The sequence below is a fragment of the Hyaena hyaena genome, unplaced genomic scaffold (assembly GCF_003009895.1).
Source record: "Hyaena hyaena isolate Hyena2069 unplaced genomic scaffold, ASM300989v1 scaffold_120, whole genome shotgun sequence".
Taxonomy (NCBI): Eukaryota; Metazoa; Chordata; class Mammalia; order Carnivora; family Hyaenidae; genus Hyaena; species Hyaena hyaena.
This window is the reverse complement of record NW_024080752.1, coordinates 1,145,133-1,165,033: the sequence shown is the minus strand read 5'-3', so window position 1 is coordinate 1,165,033 and position 19,901 is coordinate 1,145,133. Positions and strand designations below refer to the sequence as shown.

Below are 19,901 nucleotides of genomic sequence, written 5' to 3'. Positions count from 1 at the left end.
TTCAGAAAGCCATATTTTTTCCTATAAAAACAATTTTCCAAAAAAATGTTTGAAGTCTATTTTTTTCCAGTGGCAAGTGGCCACTCCCCAATGAGGAGTGTATTAATATCCCCCTTTAGGGGTGCCTGGGTGGCTCACTTGGTTAAGCGTCTGACTTCGACTCAGGTCATGATCTCACAGATCATGGGTTCAAGCCCAGCGTCGAGCTCTGTGCTGACAGCTAGCTCAGAGCCTGGATCCTGCTTCAGATTCTGTATCTCCCTCTCTCTCTGACCCTCCCCTCCCTATTCATGCTGTCTCTCTCTCTTTCTCTCAGAAAAAAATAAAACATTAAAAAAAAATAATATCCCCCTTTATTAATAGTGAGTCAGAAAATAATGTTCTCCTACATAATTTACAGTGAAACAAATGTGTCTTAAACATACGGTGCTTAAGCAAAGCAATAATTTGGTATCTGGTAGCAACAATTTGAAAGTCGCTGATGAGAAAAAGTTTATTTTGACAAACGTGATGAGTTCTTACCACTTAAAACTCAGTTATCAGAAATTCTTTTTTTAAAAAATTTTTTGATGTTTATTCATTTTTTTTGAAAGAGCAAGTGGAGGAGGGAGAGTCTCTCTCTCTCTCTCTCTCTCTCTCTCTCTCTCTCTCTCTCTCCATAGCAGGCTCCGGGCCCTGAGCTGTCAGCACAGAACCCAGTGCGGGGCTCAAACTCAACGAACTGTGAGATCATGACGTAAGCTGAAATTAGCTGCTTAACCAACTGAGCCATCCAGGTGCCCCAATTATCAGAAATTCTAAATTCTGTCAAATGGCTCTTTTAATAGATTTGAATTTACTCCTTCTGCCCTTACTTTTCCCAGTTGACTTTTCATTAACCAAAAATAGGAGGTAAGGACATTGATCCATAGACAAGGTTTATTGTGTGATAGATTGATAGAGAATATATGACATGTGGAAATTACTTTTCACTTAACGTAAGAGATCTAAGTAGGTGGAGGTGACTTAATATTTTAAATGTGTTTGTTTCTTCTCTCCATAGCTCTAAGAAAAGTAGAAATCACTCCTGACTATATTGAATAGCAAAAACTAAGTGACTTTTCCTATACTGCAAATCATGGCACTACCATTCCGGAAGGACTTAGAGAAGTACAAGGACCTGGATGAAGATGAGCTCCTTGGAAATCTATCAGAAGTAGAACTGAAACAACTGGAAACTGTTCTTGATGATCTTGACCCTGAGGTTGGTGTTAATGGAATAACTTTTCAAACCTTTTGAAACTAAGTAACTTCTTTGAGCAGTTAGCTTTTTCATGACTTTTCTCAGATACTCCCCACATTCTCTCTTTATCCAAATGAACTTTTTGCCTCTTCTTAGTTCCCTCACTTGTGCCCCCACATCTCTATCACATGCCTATTCTAAACCATATTCACCAACACCCTTACTTTCAAACATCTGAAATTTTCTGTCCTGTATGAAATCTTTTCTCTTTGGACAGGAAGGAATGTTTTTGGTAAAATGAAGCAAATGATTAGATCTTTGATTTATGCCAACCTCTGTGCCTCTTCAGAGCTTGTGTACTATGATGGCCTTGTGTAGAGTGTCACTAGAGGGTTCTTTGTGACCTCAAATCTAATTGTTAACTTTCTGAAAGATGCTGACCAAATTGAGTAAGTTTCTAGTCACTAGTAGACTAGATCTAAGTAGACTCTCAGTGGTACTGCAGTCCATGTGGAACAGACCTGAATATATGTATATATGTTTTCATTGGCAAAGTGGATATTATTTGTCTTATAAATTAGTCAACTCCCTTGACACTGAATTGTTATTCCCTAGTATGTATGGGGTTGGAGGTGGGCCCTAAGGTTATGGCTACTTACCCTGAAGGTAAGGGTAGTAGGCTTAGGCTTCTTCTCTTTACCACATGTTTTTTTATGCTGATTTTTAGTGCCTTTTAAGAATTGAAATAGAGTTTGTTTTATAAAATTATTCTTGTTACTACCACATTTATTTCCTGCTGGAATGTTTTTGAATTTTTATTGAGAATTCTACTCCTTTCTTCAACATTACCTCAGCACTTCATTAATGTGTCTATACCATAGATCAAAACCCTTAACTGTAGGTATTATCAAAAGGAGAAGTTTTGTGGTACTCTTTATCAAAACCCTTAACTGTAGCTATTATCAAAAGAAGTTTTGTGGTACTCTTTAAGACTGGAGGTAACCCAGGATAACAGTGCTGGTTTGATCCTGTCACAACAGTGACAACTCTTCTACAAACAGTTGAACCTATTAGACCTGTTTCAATCAAATGGTTCTAGAACTGGCAGGAACCTAAGAGCTCATCTAGTCCAGAGTTTCCTTAACCTTGACACTACTGACACTTAGGGCTGGATAGTTCTTTGCTACGGGGGCTGTCCTCTGCATCCTTAAGTGATTCAGGAGTATTCTGGCCTCTACTCCCTACATGCCAATAGCACATGCCCCTGTTTAAAAATGTTCCTGGGATTTTGTTTTAATTAGCTATAGTAATATTACAGACATGGGGGGAAAAGAGTTTATTACTTACAGTTCCCAAGAGAGAACATGAGAAAGCACCTGGGTTGGTCAGGAAGCAGGAGCAGCAAGGATTAAGTATGTCCCGGAACCATTTTCGCGGTCTCCGAGGGAAGGAATGGGTGAGACAGGGTTGGCAAGTTTGAGCAAATTTAGAATTGGATAATTTGAGTAATTTCAGTGGGGTCTGGGCCACAGAAGTAGTCTCCAGTTTTCCAGTTACCTTGTCCTGGGTGATTTAAGGCAGGAGAAATCATGGTTTTCTGGGTGAGAGATAAAGGAGGTAGTTCGGATATGGATTCCGGATTGATTGATTTCATATGGAAAGTACACTGCTGGGTGGAGGGCAGAGGAAGTTGTTTGCTCTCCCTAGCAATTAGCCAGCCCCCAAGAAGGCAAAGCATTGTCAAATACAGAAAATAGAAAACATGGTTAACGCTTCCTCCCCTTAGTCATGACAACCAAAAATGTTTGCAGATGTTGCCAGTTGTCCCCTATGGGAGCCCCTCAGTTGAGAAACAATGACCTAGCACTTGTCCTGTGTTTGACAGATAGAAAACAAAAGTTAGATGGCTTGATTCAGTTACTACAGTTAGGGACAGAACTGAGATTAGATCCCTCACTGCCTGATGGCTCCCCGGCAGAGTCCAGTGATCTTTTTGCTAAACTGCAGTGAGTTCCCTATTAATACATGCACTATGTTATACATGTAAAAGCTGATGGTTTCTATTTTCTAACTTGCAAAACCACGAGGCCTGCTTCTTGTATGGGGAGGCTTGAGTTCTAACCTTTGGATGTTTTTTGCCAGTTTCCCAACCCCAGTTGCATTTCCCCCAACCTCAGATACTGTTAGTTGAGACTGGAAGAATAATGATGTTTATTGACAGCATGCCCCTTGTTGGGTAAAGTTTTGGGCAGGAGTGTCAGTGAAAGATGAGGTATGAAAAAGACAGCAACAGTAGTAGTGTCCACTTCAGGCAGAGAAATGCCACTGTAACTTGTAAATTCTCAGATGATAAGTAAGAGAAGAGCAGATAGAGGTTGTATATGGTTCCTTGTTATATTTTAGAGGGCTATTTTACTTTCCATATGCTGAATTCAGTATATTTATTTGCCAACCTACTGCATTTTCTCGAAACACCTATTTCTACGAGACAGCCAGCCAGCCTAGGCAAAAGCTATTTTTTTTATTTCCAAGTCTTGGAGTATATATATCATTACAACAAAATTGTACTATGAGGAAGAAACACATACTTTTTAATGGCAGTTATTTTAATGAGATCTTTACCTGTCCTAAAAGTATTATGATCTGGTAACTTGCCTAAAGTATACTTATAATAAAGCATGGTTGATGAGTTTATAGCCTCCAAAGCCAGTTACCTGTCATTTATTTTGTGTTCAAAAATGTTTTTTAGGAGCCAGCTAATCTATCATTTAAAACATGTTTTAGGGCACCTGGGTGGCTCAGGCAGTTGATCATCCAGTGTTGGCTTAGGTCATGATCTCACTGTTTGTGAGTTCGAGCCCCATGTTGGGCTCTGTGCCGATAGCTCAGAGACTGGAGTCTGCTTTGGATTCTATGTCTCCCTTTTTCTCTCTTCCCTTCCCCTGCTTATGGTTTCTGTCTACTTGTTTCCTTCTCGTGATTTTCAGCAGCTGGATGTAATAGTGCAACTCTATTAATACCACCATGAAAAGAGCAGCCAGTATTATTGATGGTGATGGGAAGTAACTTTGATTAATTTGCCTTAATGAGTATTTTTCTTTAAAAATGTTCTCAAATCTTCATTCAGTAAATATTTGGGGGCAACCAGTAGATTCTGATACTATGCTAGGCTTAGGGTTACAAGAGTGAGCAAAACAAATGTGGTCTTTGCCCTTATGATGCAGATTGCTAGGAATGGGAGGAGGTAGGTATTAATCAAATAATTGTACCTTGTTAGTGTAAGAGCATATAATGGGAGGTCGAGAAAACCTTCCCTTGGGGGAATGGAGTTGCAGTCTTAGAAATGAGTAGCAAAAAATGGTGGACAGAGCATTCTAGAGGTCTTTGTAGAATGAAGTGTGTGGCAAGCACAGGAAAGGAACTAGGGCTAGTGTGGCTAGAATGGGGAGGGTATGTGAGGTGAGGCTAAAGTAACAGATTATGGAATGGGAGTGAGGGCTGATAAGTATCAGGAAGCTAATCCAGGGAAACCAGTTGGGAAGCTAATATAATATTCCATGCCAGCGTGGTCATAGCTTAGACCAAAGTAATGGTGTTGGAGTTAGAAGTAAATAGACAAATGAGTTTTTTAGGAAGTAAAAAATGGGTAGGACTTGATGGTTCATTGGGAATAGATTCTTCATGCATAGCTCTCGATTTCAAAGTTGGTGGGTAGAAGTCTTGTTTATCATTACATGAGAAGAACACAAAGGTGAATTTTATAAAAATTATTATGGATCTCAGCAAATAGCCACAGTTGAAGTGCTATATTTTCTAGTTATAAAATTTATATTCCCTATTATTATCTATATAAGATATCTCTTTATAATGAAAATTATCTTATAACATCTATGAAATTAAACAGTATGGGAGGTGTTGCAAAAGAAGGCTGGCCCTTTTGTGTGACTTATTCGGCTGCCTTCCATTTCTTTAAAAAAAAAATTTTTAATGTTTTATTTATTTCTGAGAGAGAGAAACAGCATGCGCAGGGGAGGGTCAGAGAGAGAGCGAGACACAGAATCTGAAGACAGGCTCCAGGCTCTGAGCTAGCTGTCACCACAGAGCCCGATGCGGGACTCAAACCCACAAACCATGAGATCATGATCTGAGCTGAAGTTGGACGCTTAACTGACTGAGCTACACAGGCAGCCCTTCCCCCTTTTTTTTATTAAACATTTTTTAATGTTTATTTATTTTTGAGACCGCACAAGCAGGGGAGAGAGAGAAAGAGGGAGACACAGAATCTGAAGCAGGCTTCCGGCTCTGAGCTGTCAGCACAAAGCCCGAAGCCGGACTCGAACTCAAGAACGGCAAGATCATGACTTGAGCTGAAGTCAGATGCTTAGCTGACCGAGCTACCCAGATGCCCCACCTCTTTGCTCCTGAGGAGCAAAAGGATGGAGCTCACATTGTCTAGTTGCCACTTGCTATTCCTGGAATTAGTGAAAATTCAGAGTAGGGACTACAAGAGACAGCTTTATTACCTGGCACCCCTTCCCCACTCTCAGTCCCTCCAGGCCCTCAAAGAGACTGTACCCACATGGAACCCCAGAGATATAGCCCTGTCTAGGGGTACCTCGGTGCACCTTGGTGCATGAGTAGCACTGACAGCGGTTGCTGCAAATACGTCCTAGTGCTGATGTATACATACATACATCTGTACATATATTGAACCTTTCACATTGTGTTTAAACACAGTGAACATTAATGTTCTGATATCCTACTGTACGGATCACATGTTTTTATATGAAAAAGACTTTACCATGAAATAGACATCATTATGAAGGTATATGATGTATATATCATTTAGAATTCTTTTGCAATAGAATTATTTTCTGTATATGCATATATGCTAAGGAGTTACTAATCATGAAGAAAACTATTTTTTTTTTTAATGTTTTATTTATTTCCTAGGAGAGAGAGAGACAGCGTGAGCAGGGGAGGGTCAGAGAGAGAGGGAGTCACAGACTGAAACAGGCTCCAGGCTCCGAGCTAGCAGTCAGCACAGAGCCTGACGCAGGGCTCGAACCCACGAACGGCAAGATCATGACCTGAGCGAAAGTCGGACGCTTAACCGACTAAGCCACCCGGGCACCCCGAAAACTATTTTTTATTACCATCCAGGACATTCAAAAAGTAAGAGGTGTTTCCTTCTAGTAGAATACTTTCTGAAGAAAATGTATATGTGCTTATTTTAATAATGGAAGTGAATTCTACCTAATAAAAGTTTGTGTGGAACACTTTTACGTTGCTGCCATAAAATGAAATATTTGGGGCGCCTGGTTGGCTCAGTCGGTTAAGCTTCCAACTTCAGCTCAGGTCATGATCTCGTGGTTTGTGGGTTCAAGCCCCACGTTGGGCTCTGTGCTAATAGGTAGCTCAGAGCTTGGAGGCTGTCTTCGGATTCTGTGTCTCCCTTTCTTTCTGTCCCTCTCCTGCTCACGCTGTCTCTCTCTCTCTCTCAAAAATAAAATTTAAAAAACATTAAAAAAAGTTAAATAAAATGAAATGTTTAATGTCAGTATCACATTCTGGTCTATAATTCTTTATTGAATGAGTGATCTGTGGAAGCATATAGTGTTGGCATTCTTGGAGGTCATAATGGCTGATTCATTCTCTTTGGCAGAATGCCCTTCTGCCTGCAGGGTTCCGGCAGAAGAATCAGACGTCAAAGTCCGCCACAGGGCCATTTGATAGAGAACACCTCCTTTCATACCTGGAGAAGGAGGCATTGGAGCATAAGGACAGGGAAGACTATGTGCCTTACACTGGAGAAAAAAAAGGTAAATTTTGAAGTCATTATTTGATAGTATTTGATTTTTCTTTTTCTAGGTAAGGTAGGTCTGGAGAAATATTTTTAGAGATGCATCATTAGTAGCCTTAAAGATCTGACATTGTTGACTTAGAAACTTGGTAGGTAATTTGGGTCTTCATTTGCATTTTTCATCAACTTGGCCAATAAGTTCCTTCTTAATGATTCGTGAGATTTTATCATACAGTGATTTTATAGAACACTCTAGTTCTCTACTGTAACATGTTTAAAAGTATGCTGAGGTTCACTCGTGTATTTCAGAATGCAAATGATGTCAAAGCAGCGCTCTGTTCTAACTCCTGTCTTTAAGGAGAACTGTCATAAAATAATTCAGGCCATATTTTCAAAGACTCTATTTATTTTTTTAAATGTTTTTTATTTATTTCTGAGAGAGAGAGACAGCATGAGCAGGGGAGAGTCAGAGAGAGAGGGAGACACAGAATCCGAGGACAGGCTCCAGGTTCTGAGTCAGCACAGAGCCCAAGGGAAGGCTTGAACCCACAAACTGAGATCATGACCTGAGCCGAAGTCGGACGCTTAACCAACTGAGCCACTCAGGCGCCCCTGAAAGACTCTTTTTAAAGGATGCCTTACAGCCTTCCTTAGTAATTCATAGTTATAATTGTCAGTGCTTCGTAACCATTACTTCAGGAAAGTTTTCTAGTCTAGATCCCTCCTGTTGTAGTTTGACCTTAGGTAGCCTCAGTGGAGACTGAGTATAGCCATGAATTTTAAAGTTCTATATATATATCACACAACATGAAGTAGATGAAGCTTCTCAGCTTTCAGTGCATGTTGGCCTGCAAAGGTAGTCTGCTTGCACCCTTGTTTAGGGTATCATGTATGGAATACTGGCAAATGGTGGCAGCAGTTGCAAGATCTGAAGATTAGCTCTTCCCGGCACTGTTTTTACATCTGAATCCTTAGTAATCCAGACAGGAAAAAGGTTAGAGCACAGTGCTTTCTTCTAGTTAGGCTTTAGCTCTTGATAAGGAAGCCCTTCTCAAGAATTTGGCCACAGCTCTGTACATGGCTACTCCTTCATGGCAAAGGAAGCTGGAAAATTCATTTTAGCATTCTAGCCTCTGTAATAGAGGAAGGCTAGTGAATGATTTTTGAGTGGGTAATTCATGAGGTCTTCATTAAGCCTTTTATCTATCATCCCCAATTCGTTTGCTCTTTCACTACACCCCACCTCCCCTTTTTCTCTAGTTCAGCATCATTACCTTAGCTACTTGTTTTAGAGTTCTCTAGAGAAGTAGAAACAGAACCAAAAGGCTCTGTTGGGGAGGGGATGAGATTTATTTTAAGGAATTGGCATATATGATTATGGAGGCTTATTAAGTTTGAAATCTGCAGGATAGGCCAGGAGCCCAGAGACCTAGGGAAGAGCTGCAGTTCAAGTCCAGAGGCAGTCTGGCAGCAGAATTCCTTCTTGCTCAGAGATCAGTCTTTGTTCTGTTAAAGCTTTCAGCTGATTGGATGAGGCCCACCACATACGGCTTTACTCAAAGCCCACTGATTTAAATATCAGTCTCATTCAAAAAACACCTTCACAGAAACACCCATAATAATATTTGACCAATTATCGGGCACCATGCCCAGCCAAATTGGCTCATAAAGTTAACCATCACACTACTGTTAGAGACGGGGATGTTTAGGGCCAGAAAAAGGACTGAAAACCAATATGTAGTTTTGAAGTATGGAGCATCACAGATATGAACAAAAATGTCAGTTCCTTTGTGTTTATCACAGAAAAGACTACTGGTTATGCTTTCATCTGGACAACCATATCTATAACGTCACAGTGTTTATAGCTTCAATCCAGTTTATATAGTAGAACATGACTTTATGAGAATAAATGTTGGTTGATCACTTTTTACTCTTATGTGTGTGTTAGACTTGGGGAGTATAATTAGGAAGAAGAATGGGGGTAGAAATGGAGGCAGAGATGTGAGAAAAGAGATGGCAGGAAAAAAATGTGGAATTTGAGGACAAAAAGGAAATAAGAGATGTGAAAGAGCCGGGTTTGTCCTAAACTGACCCAGGAAGCTTCCCAGTATGCTCTTGTTTCATAATCTCCAGTTGCCTAGGGAAAGATCTTGGAGGATTAGCGGGAGTAGGAAAAAAGGTAGAGAAGAATTGTGGAAAACAAGGAAATATCAGAGGGGAGAAATGACAGAGGCAAGGAACCTGGGTGACAAGGGGAAAAAATGCTGTATCTTCCTTCAGCTGGAGTGTAATAATTTTTGTTTCTTTTTATAACTTACTTATTTTTAACTTTTTTTTAAAAGTTTGCTTTTGTGAGAGAGACAGAGCATGAGTTGGGGAGGGGCAGAGAGAGACACACAAAATCCTGAAGCAGGCTTCAAGGTCTGAGCTATCAGCACAGGGCCTGACACGGGGCTCAAACCCATGAACTGACAGAGCATCCAAAGCTTACAGTGCAGAGACCAGTGCAGGTTTGAACTCATGAACTGTGAGATCATGACCTGAGCTGAAGTCGGATGCTCACCCAACCGAGCCACCTAGGCACCTCATTTTATAACTTAAAAAAATTTTTATCTCATTTCTTAGACTTTGGATGGGTATGAAAGAAACAGAAGTAGTTGAGTTAAAAAGCAAGTAATTTTACGTTCATAATCAGTTGTTTTCTTTTTATAATACATTCATTATTTTTACTGCTTCTTTTAGCTGTGTGTATTTGTTGAATACTATTTATGGGCAGCTATGATGCAGTGACTAAGACTGGCATTTTTAAAAATAATGAACTTTTTCCTGAAGCATAACATGCTTACAGAAAATGCACAAATCGAAGGATATAGCTCGGTGGATTATATACTGATCACAGCCATGTAGTCACTATCCAGCTTCTTCCCAGTCACTTTTCCCTCTGTTTTCAGAGGTTACCACCATCCTAGCTTCCTATCATCTGTCTTTGTTTCTGCACATGCACAAGTAAGGTAGGGGAGGAGGGAGAGGGAGGGACAGAATCCCAAGTAGGCTCCACACTCAGCATGGAACCCAACATAGGGCTCAAGCTTAGGACTGTGAGATCATGACCCAAGCTGAAATCAAGAGTTTGACAATTAACTACCTAAGCCACTCAGGTGCCCCCACCACTCCTAGTGTCTAATACAATCAGTTCTGCCTGTTTTAAAATTTATGTAAAAGGCATCATACAGTCTGAATTATCTGCTTTGCATCATTCATGTAGTTTTTGTGTGGACCAGATTTGTTAATGGGTATAGTGAAAACACTGTAAAAATTCTTTATGGTGTAGTCATTTTATTTTTAAGTTTATTTAGGGAGAGATGGACAGTGTGAGCAGGGGAAGGTGAGAGAGAGGGATGGAGAATACCACGTAGGCTCCATGCTGTCAGCATGGATCCCAGTGCGGGGCCCAATCTCATAACTGTGAGATGATAACCTGAACTGAAATCAGGAGTCAGATGCTTAACTGACTGAGCCACCCAGGTGCTCCTGTGGTGATATAGTCATTTTAAAGGATTGTAAGGGTGATGTTATTACCAAACAAGGGACTTATTTCTGTCATGTTGGAGTGGTCCAGAACCACAGAATGAGGTTTGAATTTCAGGAATCCATGTGATGGAAACAAATACTACCACCCTAGACTGGGTGGGTCAAGCCTTAGAAACCATGCTTCAGTATTGTACAGAGAAGCACAAATTAGTCTTTAGCAATTGGGAGACTTTTGTTGTAGAGCTCTACTTTGAAATACTGTAGAGCTAAAAGCGAGCTCTCATGTTCTCAAATCCACTCTAGGCTCCCATCCTTAAATCAGTTAGCTTTAGTTATCCTTAGTCACTAATGTGCCTTCCTTTCTTTGGGTCTCATCCTCAAGATCTTGATCACATTCTAGAAGATCCTGAGAAGAATTCATCTATATCTTCTTAGTATACCTTCCAACTGAGCTAAATGTGAATCCCCTCCTTAGCTTTGAAAATCCCAATGCATGTTTTTTTAAGATGTATGTATGTTTCTGAGATGTTTAAGATGCTTGTCCTATGACTTTTTACCCTGAACACCTGGATTGAGTCTGAATTCCTTACTTAATAGCTTATTTCTTAGGAGATAGTCTTTCAGATTGAGGCTGCCTTTTAGGCAGTAGAAGTTCTCTTGGTTCTTTATTTTTTAAAAAGGTTTACAAACCTGTTAAGAAAAGCATTTTACTTTTTTGTGTACTTGGACTAGTTAGAACATGTAAAATGTGCCATTGGTCTCTAAACTAAAAGAAAAATTTTTTACACTAAGATGCTATGTTGCAGAATTCAGTGCCCAATGACAGTATTAGCTCTCTGTGCCAGTGCATGTTATAGCAATGTCCCTTAGTTCCAAGTTATACGCCAAAATCACACAGTGATCTCACTTTGTAATTATTGTCAAAGATTGAAAAGATGACGATTCAATTTTTTTAAGCAAAAAATTGGGAACCACTAAAAGAATTATCCAGTCATTAAAGTTGACTGCTTTCTCATATTCTGAGAGTAAATGATTAATTATACTTGTTCACGTAAAGACACACCCTCTTTGTGAAGATAAAATTACAAAGAATTGGTGTGACCAAAGGGAATCAATGTAAAACTGAAAATTGGACATTTCATGATTCTTGCTTTTAACAAAAAGTGTATATGCATCCCAAATTTTGTCTTACTAGATCATCTCAAAAATGTTTTTGTTTTTTTGTTTTTGTTTCGAGAGAGAGTGAGCACAAGTGGGGTAGGGGCAGAGAGAGAAGGAGAGAGGGATAATCCCAAGGAGGCTCCATAATGTCAACTCAGAGCCCAGTGCAGGGCTTGAATTCATGAACTTGTGAGACCATGACCTGAGCCCAAATCAAGAGTCTGACGCTTAACCAACTGAACCACCCAGGCACACCTCCAAATGTTTTAAAAAGACATGAAAGACTAAAAAGGACTCTTGAGAGTGGTTATATATAAATTAGTAATTTCATTTTGTGATTTGGGAAATGTTACAGAATTGAAAGTGTATGCCAACGTCTGAGAAGGAATTAACCCTAGATGCATTTTTGGGAACATTGTGTTCTGCACTAGTAAATGTTCTGCTTTTAATAGTGTAGTTTTATTAATAGCAAAAAGAAAGTATTAGGCAGCTAGTAAGGCACAGCTGACAAGATGTATTAAGGATTGTTTTTAAGTGCATTGTTTACAGTAGAATTCACAATATGCGTGTATGCATCTGTTGAGTTCATCTAAATCTAATAAGCTCATTCTGGTTATGATATGGTATCAAGTAACCTTGGCAAGTATTAAAGAAAATGTCTTTCTTACGAATCTACTGTGTTCAAAATGTTGAGAAACTAAGCACCTAAGAAACTAATTTTCTAAACTAAGAAAATTTAAACCACATTCCAATATTCATTCCTTTTACTTAAAAATATAATATTAAAATTTTTGGAAGCTTTTCACCTATTTTTCCTAATTCTACAAAATCTGTAACTGCAGTAGAGACCAAGACAAGGTTGAAGGAGAGTATTCATCTATCCTGTTCTTCCTCATTCCTGAGAATGGTGAAAATGCAGAGTGCTGGCTATATAGCTGATTAGCGTTTCCCATTATATTTCTACACATCTTGAATATTCTATCTCCAGGATAGATAAGGCATAAATCTTTGTCATGAATTTGGCTCTTGGAGAAATAATTTGCCCTGCTCTTTATTATTTCTTACTGATTCTCATTTTGCCTTTCTTTGCCAGGAGTCTTCCTCTTCATTTCTAGTATCACCCTTCACCCTTACCTAGCCTCAGTCTTTTCCCCCAAGTGTCCCTTATTCCACAGATGAAGTGGAGCTGTGTTGCACCTTGTATACTACCTTCAGGTGCACCGGAGAATTCCATCTGAGCCACTGACTCACCCAGATGGGGCTCCTCCATTCCTTGCAGAGCCTCCTATTCTCCCTGTTAACCCTTAGGGTAGAGCCGTCTGTGCTTCTTGTTGTTTTCCCTTCCCCTCCCTGAGAAAGGAATGCCCTTGGGTTTCATTCCCACAAATCCCACATGCCTTCCCTTACTCTGTTTGTTACTAAAGGTGAATTTAACCAGATGTTTTAAACTAAAAACTTCTCATGAACTTTCAAAGTTATTTATTCACAATTATATTAGCTTTCCAGAAAACTTACAGTGGTTACTCTTACACTAAAAGAGGCTTCCCTCACCTTGCTGAGTACATGATTTCTTTGGAGAAAAGGCAGACCTCATCCCTTTGTAAACCAGAAAGATTGTGATTATAACCTGAGTGTATGAAGGCTTATGTAGCTACTGGTGGTAATTTGTTGCCACTAAATTGAAGATAAAGATGGGCTCTTACTTTTATATTCATGTCTTATAAATTTAAATTTCCCTTATATGCACCTATATAAAGTGTCCTTCCCCAGCACTGAAGCTGATATTTGAAATGGACTGCCTGAGCTTAGTAATGCAGATGCTGGTGTCTCTTTTTCAGACTGGTCACTGTATCTTTTTGAATGACAGACTCATTATTCCTTTGGGGTAAGGAGTTAGCCAGATGGATCATTCATTGCTCATGTTAAGACCTGATTTTATGGAAACTGTCCCCTGGATAACCATACCCAGGGAATGCATATTCCTTTCCCGCCAACATTTTAGTGTATAATTTACATACTGTATAGAATACTGCTATTAATTGTTCCAGAATCATATACTATGCAGCTCTCTTATTAGTTTTGGTTCATTTAGGGATTGATAGGTACTCTTGATGAAATGACCATTTTGTCATTATGAAGTCATTTTCCTAACCCCTGGTAAAGTATTCTTTACTCTGAAACCTACATTGTCTAATACTAATATAGCCAGTCTTACTTTTTCATTAGTGCTAGGATGGAATATCTTTTCTGTTGTCGCTTTTTTGTTACCTTTTCCCCCCATATCTTCCATGTCTCTACTTAACTTTTTGAATATATGGAATATAATTATAATAATAGTTTTACTATCATTACTTGCTAATTTTATATTTGTCATTATTAAGTCAGTTATATTGGATTATTTTTCCTTCCCTGTGGATGGAATTTTTCTGCCTCTTACATTCTGGTTATTTTTTTAGTGGGATTCAGACATTATGAATTTTAACTTCTTGGGTGTTGGATATTTTGGTTTACCTGTAAATATTCCTGAATTTCATTCTGGGACACGATTAAGTCACTTGGAAATGGTTTGATTTTTAGGGACTTGTTTTTAAGATTTGTTAGATGAGACTGGACCACTGTTCAGCCTAGGGATAAATTTTTATCCACTGCAGGAACTTATGAGCTCTCTACCCAGTGCCCTATGAATGATGAGATTTTACAGTCTGGGTGCTGGGGACAGGTCTTGCTCCCAGCCCTGCATGAGCACAGGCACTATTATCTGTATTTTTTTCCTTGATCCCAAGTAGTTCCATCCACACGTGTGGTGGGTACAAAAAGGCAGCCCTCTGCAATCTCCAGAGCTCCACCTCTGTGCAACTCTCTCTTCTCTGGTATTGTGTCTTGCACACGCACAGCCACCTTGGTCTTTCTGGACCTCAGCTCTGTCTCCTCTGTTCAGAATGTTACCCCAGCTCTGCCTGGGTTCTGGCTCCCTGTGCTGCAGCTAGACACTTTCTGCAGGCAGGAAGCTGAACAGTCGCAGGGCTCCCTTTGTTTCTCATCTCTCCGGGATTGGTATCCATGGTTGTGTGATGATTATTAGTATCTTGAAAACTTCTTTCATATATCTGGTCCATTTTGGGGTTTCAGGCATGGCGGTAAATCCTGTCTTTATTATTTCGTTTTGGCCACAGGTGGAAGTCTCCAAAATTCTATCTCCCCAAAGTAAAGATGTCATATTTTCCTTACAGTATCTTTGTAGCTCTTTATCTAGTATGTACAAACTCACTAAACATTTGTTGAATAAATGAGCCTTTACTGCAGTATTGAGTAAGTATCCTGTGTCTTTGGGTGAAAACAAAAATGCCTTTCCAGGGTCTGCCCTTCATTCTTGAGTTTGGTTGATGCAAATAATGTGCATCTGATCAAAAGGCATAATGTCAAAGCCCCTTGGAGATTAAAGTGGCCTAATTGCCTGGAACCTATTCTGGAACAGGTAGCTTTTAAACAGACACTAAAATTAGCTGGGGGCTTTCACCTCTGTAGAAATGAAATAAATAGGAGCCATCTCTTTTTCTTGTTATTATACATTTTGTATACTCAGCAAGACTGGAAGCTATGACTAAGATAATCCTTAACATTTTTGGTAGCTGTAACTTGGTATCACAGCAAAAGAGAAGAGATGAGGACTAGTGAAGAAAGGTCCCGGCAACAAAATTGTTAACATGGTTAACAGTATCTCTTACTGATTTGTGACAAAAACAAGGGTCTTGGCAAGATCTTCCTTTTTTTCCCCCCTCTTGGCACAAACATGAGTTTGGGTAAGTGCCATGCATTTAAATCACTATTACATGAATTCTTATCTTGGTTTCTTCTATTTCCTTAGCTGTCATTTGTAGTTATATAAACATTACTGAACTGTTCTAATATTAGCAACCAAAAATCATAGCTCTGTTTTTGTTTGTTTTGTTTCATTTGGGGGTGGGAGGGGCATGTCATTTCATACTTGTCTGGTTTTTTTCTCATCTAGTCATTGTTTATTATCTTATTTTGCCTCAATATAAGGAATTGTTTCAGTTTTTTAAAAAATTGCAGTTTTGGACTTTTCTTTTGTTAAATAAAGAAATTAAAGTCATTTAGATAGAGTTATAAGTTAGGGTTTTTTGACCATATTTCAAGGAGAGAAAAAGTAAAATTAGATTAGTCCAGGATAACGCATCCTAATCTTTTCAGAACTATAATCATACAGATTAGTGTTTATCAATTTGAATAAGTAATTATCAGGATCACTTAGGAGACTTTTTCAGAAATACCCATGCCTAACCAATTTCCATTCCCTGAGATTAAGAACCACTGATAAAGACACTTGGAACTATATGGTTTTTAATCTTCTTGGGTTGTTAGTTTGTTTTGGAAAACTGTCACACACACACATACACATCAGGGGAAATAGGAATAAAGATTAATGTGTCTAGTATGTTTATTTATGCCAGTACCTTTATATAGGTTAAATCATTTTATCAGAATGAGATGGAGAATTCTTTAAAGAAGTAATCCATGATTTGAAAAAACACAAAAGGATCTAGATAATGATAATAAAGTGGAATACTAATAAGTTTAATAGTTTTATTTAAAAGCAGTATCAAATTTGTTGTGCATTTCCTTAGTCTGCAAAAAACACCACCATACAAAACACCTCTACCTCTAACAGAAGCCTAACATTTCATTCATCTTGCACAATATTGGGGTACAAACCAAACTAACCATTATAAATATTTAACTATTAAAATATATTTGTCAACATATCATGGTCATTTAAGATTTCTAACTTAAGTCTAACTTATAAAAGACTAAATTAGGACATATATTAAGAGTGGTATTTTCTGTTTTAGACGATCAATCCAGCAGTTTGCTAATAATGCATTTCTCAGAAAACAGCTGATTTTGACTAAGAAGTACAAACCCGCTCTCTGATTCAGTATGTCTCTGAAAATTATCTTTTTTCTTTACATTTTAGGGGGTGAATATAAGTTTACTTGGGCAAACAGAAAACCTGTATTTAACACATTTTTTGAACACCTTTTTTAAGATGCAGTATGCATTGTAGAATTTCCCATTTGGAGTATTCAATTTAATGATTTTTAGCGTTATTTGCAGAGTTGTGCAACTATCAACCACAGTCTTAAGGTTAGAACATTTTCATCACCCAGAAAGAAACCATGTACCTACCCATTAGCAGTAAGTCTTCACTCTTCACTCTATTCCCAGCCCTAGGAAATCACTAATCTACTTTCTTTTTCTTGTGCTTGTAGTAACATATCTAAAAATCTTTGCCTAACTCAAGGTCATGGAGATTTACTCTTATTTCCTTTTTTTTTTTTTTTTTTTGAGAAAGAGAGAGAGAGAACCCACACAAGCCAGGGAAGGGCAAAGAGAGGAGGAGGGAGAGAATCTTAAGCAGGCTCCATGCTTACTGCAGAGCCCGACATGAGACTCAGTCTCATGACCCTGAGATCATGATCTGAGCTGAAATCAAGAGTCATATGCTAACTGACTGAGCCACCCAGGTGCCCTTCTTAACTGCTTTTTCTAAGAGTGTTTTAGTTTTAGCTCTTATATCTAGGTCCGTAATCCATTTTGAATTAATATTTCTGTATGATATGATGTAGGGGATTGACTTCATTCTTTTGCATGTAGTAATCCAGTTCTCCCAGCACCATTTGTTGAAAAGACCATTCTTTCTCCATTGAATTGCCTTGGTACCCATATAGACTTCAGTTGACCATAAACATAAAGGGTTTGTTTCTGGACTCTCAGTTCTCTTCATTGATCCAGATGTCTTTCCTTAGGCATCATAACACGATTACAGTAGTTTTATATTAAATTTTGAAATTGGGATGTGTAAGTCCTTCAATCTTTTTCTTCTCTTTCAATATTACTTGGCAGTTCTGAGTCCCTTGGATTTCCATATGAATTTTAGCATCACTTGTCATTCTCTGCAAGAAAGTCAGCTGAAATTTTAAAAGAGTATTTTAAGTCTATAAATTAATTTTGGGGGATCTCCTTAGGTTTTGTACTCATACTATTAAACTTCATTTCTGCCTAGTTTGTTTTCTTATAAAGTTAAATTTCATTACTCTTACTTTCCTATAACTAGATTTTGTAAAAATGCATTAAAATATAATTCTTACAGTGTTAATGTTAAACCAACCATGAAGAAATATGAAGTACTTACTTTTTATATTGTTAAAAACACAATATTGTATCGGCTAAATACCTCTACAACAAAAATCTCTGTATACAAATAATTTATTATAAAGAGGAACACCAGCTGAGGTACCAAACTATTTCAGAGCTGTATAAAACAGAAAAATTGTTTATCATAGGAAAATTTCCATAAGCTCTTCAAAATTTTGTTTTGCTTTGTTTTTTATGATGAAATTAATTTTGTATTTATAAAGTTTGCAAAAGTTTATGTATGGGAAAAATTAGATATGAATAATGCCTCTGGAATGTAGATGAGGATTACAAAAATAAACATTTTCGATTTTTATAATGCTTTAGATTCCATTGGTTCCTAGAATAAGACATGGGCAGCTATTGGATAGCTTGTGTAGTTTTGTTTCATAAGTGAATCCCATAATCCAGTGGTTCTCAACCTTGACTGCTATGCATTAGGATCCCCAGAGAGGTTTTAAAAATCCACGTCTCACACAGCACACCAGACCAATTAAATCACAATCCCTGGGACTTGGACATCAAAATTTTTAAAAAAAAATTTTTTTTTAATGTTTTATTTATTTCTAGGAGAGAAAGAAACAGCGTGAGCAGGGGAGGGTCAGAGAGAGAGGGAGTCACAGACTGAAACAGGGTGCAGGCTCCGAGCTGGCAGTCAGCACAGAGCCCGACGTGGGGCTTGAACCCACGAACCGCGAGATCATGACCTAAGCGAAAGTCAGACGCTTAACCGACTAAGCCACCCAGGCGCCCCAAGGACATCAAAATTTTTTAAAGTTCCCCAGGTGAATCCAGTGTGCACCCAATCTTCAGAAGCCCCTCCCACAGACAGTTGAAAATGCAGGTGAGACTAAGCTCAGGAAAAATGTAATTATCGTGAAATGGCAGTTCAGTTAAAGGCATTAATGGTATGCTACTTTAAGTATACTATCAACCACTGAGAAAAGTACTGTGGAATTATCAGAATGTAATGATTTGGATTTCCTTTTTCTGTGAACCAATAATAAAATTTTATCTAATCATATCTAAATCACCAAAATTCCAGAATTTGGTACTAAGATCAGTTACAGATGCCATTATATATTTGAGGTATTTGTTTCAGGGCAAAAGTCTACTGATAAGAAGTAAAGTTTGAAAGTCACCAGTTTAGGGGCACCTGGGTGGCTCAGTTGGTTAAGCATCTGACTTTAGCTCATGTCATGATCTCGTGATTCGTGAGTTTGAGCCCTGCATCTGGCTCTGTGCTGACAGATCAGAGCTTGGAGCCTGCTTTGTATTCTGTGTCTCCCTCTCTCTGCCCCTTGCCTGCTCCTATTCTGTCTCTAGTTCTCTCTCAAAAATAAACATTTAAAAAATTGTTTTTAAATGAAAGCCACTGGTTTATTGGAAGAAGCACTGGATCAAGAGTTTGGGAACCTGTGTTCTAGTGTTAACTATGCTGTGTAAGTTATTTAAATTATACTTTATAAAATGAGGTAGTTGAGTTGGAGTTGGTCACCAAATTATTTATTCAGCAAATTGGCTTGCCTGCTATGTGCCAGGCAAAGATGCAGGGATAAACAGAGAACATAAACCATGCCTCTGAAAAGCTTGCAGAAGCTTATATGCAGAATGCTTGTTTGTATATATGCATATGTGTCAGTGTATCTGTGGTGAAATGTTCAGGGAATCAAGGGAGCACAGAGGTGTACTTCAGCTGGTCCAGTATTGGAACACACTCCATAGTTGCCTATTCAGTAACAGTACAAAAATCCCTTCATCCTTACTGGCACAACTTGTCTCTGAAATAGACTGAAAATGCCTCCGTTGCAGTTGGACATATGACCAATGCTGGTCAGTAAGACCAGAAGAGAAATCTGGACAGTTTTCCTTATAAAAGTTACTATAAAAAGTTTTCTTTATAAAAATGGACAGTTGTGCCCTTCCTTCCTGTCCTGACCTTATTGCAGGAGGGCTTGATACTTGGAG

General features: G+C 38.5%; 1 protein-coding gene across 1 annotated transcript in view; it reads left to right on the top strand.

Moving 5' to 3' along the window:
* The first annotated feature begins 1,046 nt into the window (after positions 1-1,046).
* The window catches only part of TMOD3 (tropomodulin 3), a 49,968-nt gene continuing 31,113 nt past the window's right edge, over positions 1,047-19,901 (top strand). The window contains exons 1-2 of the mRNA XM_039237135.1: positions 1,047-1,243; positions 6,888-7,044. Of these exons, the coding sequence (XP_039093066.1) occupies positions 1,118-1,243; positions 6,888-7,044 (283 nt within the window). The 5' untranslated portion in view covers positions 1,047-1,117. The remainder of the gene's footprint in view (positions 1,244-6,887; positions 7,045-19,901) is intronic.